The sequence below is a fragment of the Penaeus japonicus genome, unplaced genomic scaffold (genome assembly GCF_977035675.1).
Source record: "Penaeus japonicus unplaced genomic scaffold, GWHDUDI00000001_assembly GWHDUDI00000013, whole genome shotgun sequence".
Taxonomy (NCBI): Eukaryota; Metazoa; Arthropoda; class Malacostraca; order Decapoda; family Penaeidae; genus Penaeus; species Penaeus japonicus.
Window position 1 is genome coordinate 35565970 of NW_028234415.1, and position 7500 is coordinate 35573469.

Consider the following 7500-nt stretch of genomic DNA (forward strand, 5'->3'; position numbering starts at 1 on the left):
GATTAAGATTTTGCAAGCGAAATATGCCCCGAAGTAGGACGAGCTAGCACGAAGTGCCTTAAGAAAAGAGACCCAGATTGTGGGGTCCAGGGGTGCAAGCGCTCATTAATATCACTATATATGAATAGTAGAGGTTGAGAGGAATCCATCGATATCACTTTTGTGGTATTTCGTAACGCGGCATTATTCGGAAAATTTACCGCTGCTCATTCCTGATGTTATTTTATTTGGTGTTGGTGGACTATGTGTGATGTCTACTGATCCCAAGGCGTTAGGCTTCTGCATTTTGTTATATCCCGGCATTTCGACCAATTAGAGCCAAAATAGCCCTGTCGTTAATGGGTTAAAAGATACCAGGGAAATTCCTGGTTAAACTTCCAAATTATAAAAATAACCATGATATATTATGTTTATATCCATCAGTAACTCTTATGTGATTTCTAGGGTCATCACTCTCCTTAAAGGTAATGCCTGAGAGCAGACAAGGGTCAACTAACAGCCACTGCAATGAAGTGGCCCATCATCAAGCAATTGTCAAGGCTTCTACACCTACATCAATCCTGAAAAGACAAACAAACCTCCACCATATATATTCTGGCAAGAGAGAACTTGATTTGGTTCCTCATTTGATGATACATCCTCAGAGAAGTCTAGAAGCTCTGTTTTGCTTGAATATATGTAATGTAGATTTGTTATCCTTCAGCTGTAGTGGCAGCTGGTTGTGTAACTGTAATTACTCTCAATATTGTCTAAATAGTTGGTCTAAAACTACTAAATCTGGCCACTATACGTCAAGCAACCCATCAATATAAAAGTTGTTAGTGTCAGTATAGCTTTTTTATAGAATTAATGTGACTTGCTTGAATGTTTTAGGAAAGTATATTTCTGCTAATATAAAGAAAATTTCTGAGACATGAGTCAATTTTTCAATTGTTGGTTGTGTCTTTTTTTTTAATGTAAACTGGGCTGTAGGAATTGCAGATGTAGTAATGTATGATTTGTGTTCTTGAAAGGTACCATATGTAGTTATTTTTATTACTTGGTATAGTTGTATGTATGTACAGCTAAGCCTATATTAGATTTGTTATTAGTTTACATTTTCAATGGATAAGAATATTTATCATGATAATGAGAGAGAAATAACATTCTTATTTTAAGAATTATCACTTACTTAAGGTTGCAGTTTTAAAAAGTTTTTTTTTTCACATGCGATTATACTTACTCTATTGATTTACAATTATTCTTATTTAGGAAAATACATAAAATGCACCTCCAGTAGCTCTTAAAATGGGTATTTTTTTCTAATAATTGGCTTTGTTCTTTCAAAATCCACAATAAAATATGATGAAAGGCTTACATTCTTCTCTACAACCTGATAGTGGCACCCTGTCAAACATCCACTACAGCCTTTGCACCTTTGGTCCTTTGGCCAAGGACATCAGACCTCCACTACATATATTTTGGCAGACAGAGCTTAGATTATTTCCTTACATGAGTATGAATTACCATGGAGGTCTATACTCTCTCTCTTGACAAAATATATATAAGGAGTTTTTTTTGTCTCTCCTGGAATGCTGAAGATGTGAAGGCAAACAGATGATTTCACATTTACCAATCTTCCTAACATGCCCTTACATCCAAAATTGGCCTATTTACCTTTCATCCTCTGGCATAGGCTAAAATGCCACTTAGATTTTTTGGCAATATAGAAACTGTGCCAGGGAATTTATTTTTAGTAAATGTGATAAACCCTCATACAATGGCTTTCAAAATAATACTTTTTCCTTGTATTTGCATTGGGTTTGTTGTATCCATGTCCAACTAAAACTTACTGTGATCTGAGATGAAAGGATTCCAATTATAAGTTAAGAGTTTTGAATAAGAAAAATAATGATCGGGACAAATGAATTAAAAAAGATATTTGATTGAGTAAATCCATTTTTTTTCTTTCTAAATCTGCTCTCTGTACTCCCTCCCAGTTTCTTTTATTAAGTAATGTACATGTGACATGTTTTCATCAACTAAAACTACATGTTTACTTGATCAGAGCAGCAGTGATGTCACAAGTAATTGTCATATATTAATTCTCTATATTGTTCAAGCAAATTATGCTGTTAAGTTGCTCATATCTTAATTCTTTAACGAAACAGAACGCATCTAAGGCAATGTCAGCTGTACCTATGCACTTTGTCATTGGTAACATGAACAACTGTATTAATTACTACCATCATTTATTAATAAGCTTTTGGTTCTGCTTGTAAGATCCACTGTAAGATTATCATATTATTGTTATGTTTTACTAGATGATCCAGTGTCTTGCCTTGCCATAATTACTATTGGGGATGTACACTTATTGAAAGGTTGAATGTATTGCTCTGTGGCAAAATTTGACTTCAAATAAGCATGTCACCTCCCAGGATCCTTCTAGTGTCTTCTGTCTCTTTAAGGGCTACCTTTTCTCTTATTGCTAATCCCATATTATATAATTTTTCCTGCTATCCCTGATATGAATTTTGTTAGTGTAGTTCACAGTTATTGTGGTGAGATATACAACGTCTAATTATAAAAGTCAGATGGAACATTTAGAATTATTACATCTATTACATGACATTGAAAAGCAACTCCAGTCTTGAGAGAAACAACTCACCAAAATGAACTCATGCTCAAAGTATCTTTAATTAACCCATATATTATGACTTCCTTATTTGGCTTTCAGCTGGTTACATCGTAGTGAAGGTTCCAAGAAGGACTTGACTCAAAAGATGTTGTTTTTATTTCATGATTAGCATTGATCTTTTTATTATGATGTCTGTAAGAAATTGATAAGTCATTACTGTTAATTATTTTTTAATGTTTTTAAATTAGGTAGAACCATTTACTTGTAATTGATTGAAAATAGAATGAACAAATAATCCTGCAAAAATACATCAAAGAAGAGTTAGACTGATAGAAGAGTCTCATTCCCTTTTCCTGTTATTGCTATTTTTTCAGATGTTTACTTTTTTTAAAGTATTCTAAATGTTTTAACCTTTTCCAGGAGATAATTTTTCTTAAAATTATTATTTCTAGTTTGTTAGTTTGAACAAATTGCACAGATTCTGGTGCAGATCGTGTGCAGGTATAGGATGATATTATCCCCCTTAACTTGATAGGCCAGATTTGTGAATATGCACTTATGTTTTTGCATAAGTGACAAACAGTGATTATAATTCCTCCAATTCAGTCCAAACAGCTGGGTAGATATCTTCCTCCCACATTCTTATTTGTGACAGTCTGCACTTTCAGATTGCTTGGAAGGTGTAAAATATCCTGATACCATTTTCTTCTGCATCTGTGTTTTTTAGAGGAAGGTTATAATAGAAAATAGAGTGTAGTATAGTCATGCATTTGCCTATATGAACTTTTAGAACAGTTCTTTAAACCATTGTTAAACTTCTTTTCTTGTTGTTTAATTTAAAAATTTTATGTAAGGAAACTAAGGATGAACCGCAAAGCATGAAATGAAAATATAGTTTACGATTTGTTTTTGGAAAGTAATAGTAAAAAATAAAATATTCTTAAGAAAGTAAACAATATTCTTTAAATTACAGGAGAAAATGGCAGCTGAGGTTTGGTGTTACTCCTTGCTGTACTGTCTCTTCACGTTGATAGTGCTGTATCCTCCTGATGAAGTGGTCTCGGCAGGGCTAACCGTGGAAGCCTTGCTTGGCTCTTGGTTGGGAAGTCAGCTGAGCGGCTTTATTCAGTACCATGTTAGGAGGACAGCAGCTACTCTGGTTGTGCATTCTCTTCTTCTGCCTGGTAAGACGTTTGCAAAAAGTTCATGTTGTTAGGCAGTTTGGAGTGACCTTGCTTAACGTCTAGTCCAAAATTAAGCTTTTTTGTAAATTAGGTTCTCTTTGTATATTTTATTTTAATCTTTCATGATGTTTTTTATTTCCAGGATATTTCATCATGCTTTTCAATACACAGCCATGGGTAATGGATTGGGCGAATAGTAAAATACATCCAAATGCCGTAATGTTCTTGGTTGTCTGTTCTGTGGCTCCTGTGATTATGGTTGCTATATTAGTAGCCTACTGGCGGCAAAACAACTGGAAAAACCATCCTCTCTGTCGCACCTTGGCTCTCTATGCTCAGAATGATGTACTTTCCCCAAATGCCTGGGTTACGGTAGCTAGTAATGTCAACACTGAGTTCCGCAGGTAAAAACTTTGTTGCGAAATTTCTTGTGGAATACCATGGCTTATTGCAATAGATGGGATGATAAGCATAGTATAAATGGTTTTCAAACAAGATTATAATTCTATAGTCTGTATCACTAGACCTAAATCAGTGCAGCCAAACTTACTAAAACTGTTTTCACCATTAACAGGGTTGACAAATTCAGCACCAAAGTCAACAGTGTGTGTTGTGTGGTGGCCACAGATAGTTGGTTGATGAAAGTCATGGCATACAGGGTCCATCTGACACACCAAAGGGATGCCGTTCTGTCTTTGGAAGGCAGTTTTGATCAAAGATTCATATCCCACAACAGCTCAATGGATACCCAACTCCTTACTATCTGTGTTAACTCAATAAAGGAAGGGATTTCTCCGTTCTATATTAGGTAAGTGCTGAGTGTTAATCATGAAACATACCTTACCTTTCAGAACTACTACATCCATGATAGCTTAATTCTATGAAGAATTTTATGAAGTATTCTTTGGAATGGAAAATGGTTGGATATTTACATATAATCTTGGCATATCCTTCTGGTTACTGTAAACTGTACCATAAATTATCTCTAGATTACTTATAATGCTTAATAAAATGCAAATGCTTTGTACATATGTGTATTTAGGAAATAATAACAGGAAAAAATCCAAATATTCAGTACAAATAAAACTACAATTAGTCTTACTATGTGGTATATGTACGTAGCAGTGTAACATTTTTTGCTTCCAGCACTTACAAATTACATTTATTTAATCATCTGAAAGATGAATGTAAAGACTAAAACACAGAATATTAAAGTATATTTACATATGTAAAATATATGGTAAGTAGAGAAAATATACCTCAAATACATTCTCAAACACTGCTTAAATGAGTACAGGAGAAAGACTGAGGATAACTGAAAGATACAGGAGCATATGCCTATACACCATTTCATCCATGTGGATTCAGTGACCTTAGGGCATGTTATATTATTATAATTATTATTATTATTATTTTTTTTTTCTTTTTCTTTCTTTCTTTCTATTTATCTGTAGTTGGTTGAACTGAATTTTCCAATGCAGAACCAGGGATATATAGTACTTTGCTAGATAGGTAAATAATTTGTAGGTAAGAGGTAATTTCATGAATTGAATAATGAATAGACTATTTTGATCATAGAAGTTTATTTGATTTCTGTATATTATCTACATATCTATATATTATCTGTTCACATACATATAGGTAGATAGATAGATAAATGCATAGTTTTTTTTTCATTATAGTGATGTTTTTATCCTAAAGTTGCCATAGTTATAATATCATAGAGCTATTCAATGAATGGGTATGTCTATATTAATTACCTCAGATTTGTCACTCTTGTTTAAATGAATACATTTAAAATTTTTGATGAAATGGAGCATTTAACCTCATCATTCATGATCTTTATAACTAATGTAGAAAAAGAAATAAGTGAGACTGAATAACGTCACAACTCAAGAAGTTGACGCATTTCAATTATCTTGTCCTCAGAATTACATGTAATTCTGAATAAGAGACAATCAAAATGCATCAGTTACATCTCTTGGTTTGTGAAGTTATTCAGTCTTATTTATACCTTTTTCTCATCATTCATATATTTCAATGTGAGTCATTCAGGAGAAATGGTCTGACCTATTGAGGTTTTCCCTGTATTCACCTGTGTTAATTACCTCGGTTTTTGTCACTATGCCATGAAAGGATTTATCTGTGTGATCTGATTAATACATTTTGAAATTCTGATTGGATTATGCATTTAATCTCCTCCTTAATATGTTTTAATGTGAATGATTCAGCAGAAATATCCTGACCTAGTGAAATTTCATTGTATAACCTATAAGCACCGAAACCAAGCCTTGAGAATAATTTTTACCATTTGATATCCTTTCATGATTTATTACAGGTTGACATCCATAGAATATACAGAACTGGAGAGGAAAATCGTCAACCCAGTAGTCAATGCTCGGGAAGTTGTCATTAAACAGAGTCTCTCGGATAGGTTTCTTTCAGCCTTCTCCGAGGCGGTGAGCGAGAACCCAAAGGTGGCTCTACTTGAAGTAAGTGACCTATGTTATGTGTGAGTTGTTGGAATATTTTGCTTCTAATAATCCTTTTTTTTTAATCTCAGGGCAGAAAGATGCACATTTTCTATAGTTGATGTTGACTCCAAAGTATTTAGTATTATTTTTGTTGAAGTATGTTCAGAGTCATGCAACATCGAGATAGAGATAGAGACAAATTGTGGCTTTCTGTTAATTGTGCTGAGAGAGAGAGAGAGAGAGAGAGAGAGAGAGAGAGAGAGAGAGAGAGAGAGAGAGAGAGAGATAGAGATAGAGATAGAGATAGAGATAGAGATAGAGATAGAGATAGAGATAGAGATAGAGATAGAGATAGAGATAGAGATAGATAGAGATATAGAGAGATAGAGAGATTATAATCGCTCACATGTGTGCAAATGCAACTGCTTTCCAGCCTGGATTTACAGAGGCTAAAGAACAGACCAACACATAACAGAAAAAAATGACAAAGTCTTTGAGCTACAAAGAAGTATCTATGTAGGACTATTTTCATAGATAAAAACAAGTTTTGTGGCTAGAATTTATGATATGCTAAGTGACACCATAGATCTGTCATTAATTCATGATTTACTCACAATTTCTGACTCCCTTAACCCCTTTCATAACTTAATTTAAGATAGAAGTGATTTATATAGATAGATAGATAGATGGATAGATAAAGCAAATCCATATTAACTAAACAGTGCTTGTTCCCCCACCAGTGGATTAACAAATAATTAAATCTGAACTCATATTGTGGGGTAGATGGTATGCTATGACATTCACATTTGTTGGATAATGTTAGGTGACTCAAAACAATATTTCTCTCAGCTTTTCTGGTGCATACATTCCTATTTTCCATCCTCTTGCATATCCGCCCAAAAGCCACATTTGGCTGCTATACAGTGTTAATGTTGCTGTTCATTTATTCACACCAATTGCGTTTTCAGTGTATAATTGCACCTGAACAGACTGGGAACTGATAGAGCTGAGTGGTTTTAGGCAGTAGCATTTTCGAAAGGATGTTAAAGGATGTTAAGCAAGGTTTATATTTGTTTTGTATTCCAATGCACTCTATTCAGTATTTCGTTTTATTGTAATAAGCATAAACAGAAACATAAGGTAAATACATCGGTAATATAATCCATAGTACTATTTGAAATGCAGAGGGGAGGTAAAATGCTCAGTAGAACAGCCATTCATTGGG

General features: G+C 33.9%; 1 protein-coding gene across 2 annotated transcripts in view; it reads left to right on the forward strand.

Annotated features, from left to right (window-relative positions):
• Positions 1-7500, forward strand: part of LOC122264245 (E3 ubiquitin-protein ligase TM129) — a 15496-nt gene that overhangs the window by 1024 nt on the left and 6972 nt on the right. Inside the window, exons 2-6 of one of the 2 annotated variants that reach the window (XM_086543481.1) lie at positions 445-464; positions 3591-3801; positions 3944-4205; positions 4376-4609; positions 6140-6293. In XM_086543481.1, coding sequence (XP_086399607.1) covers positions 445-464; positions 3591-3801; positions 3944-4205; positions 4376-4609; positions 6140-6293 — 881 coding nt within the window. The remainder of the gene's footprint in view (positions 1-444; positions 465-3590; positions 3802-3943; positions 4206-4375; positions 4610-6139; positions 6294-7500) is intronic. The other variant, XM_043033039.2, reaches the window with a different exon arrangement.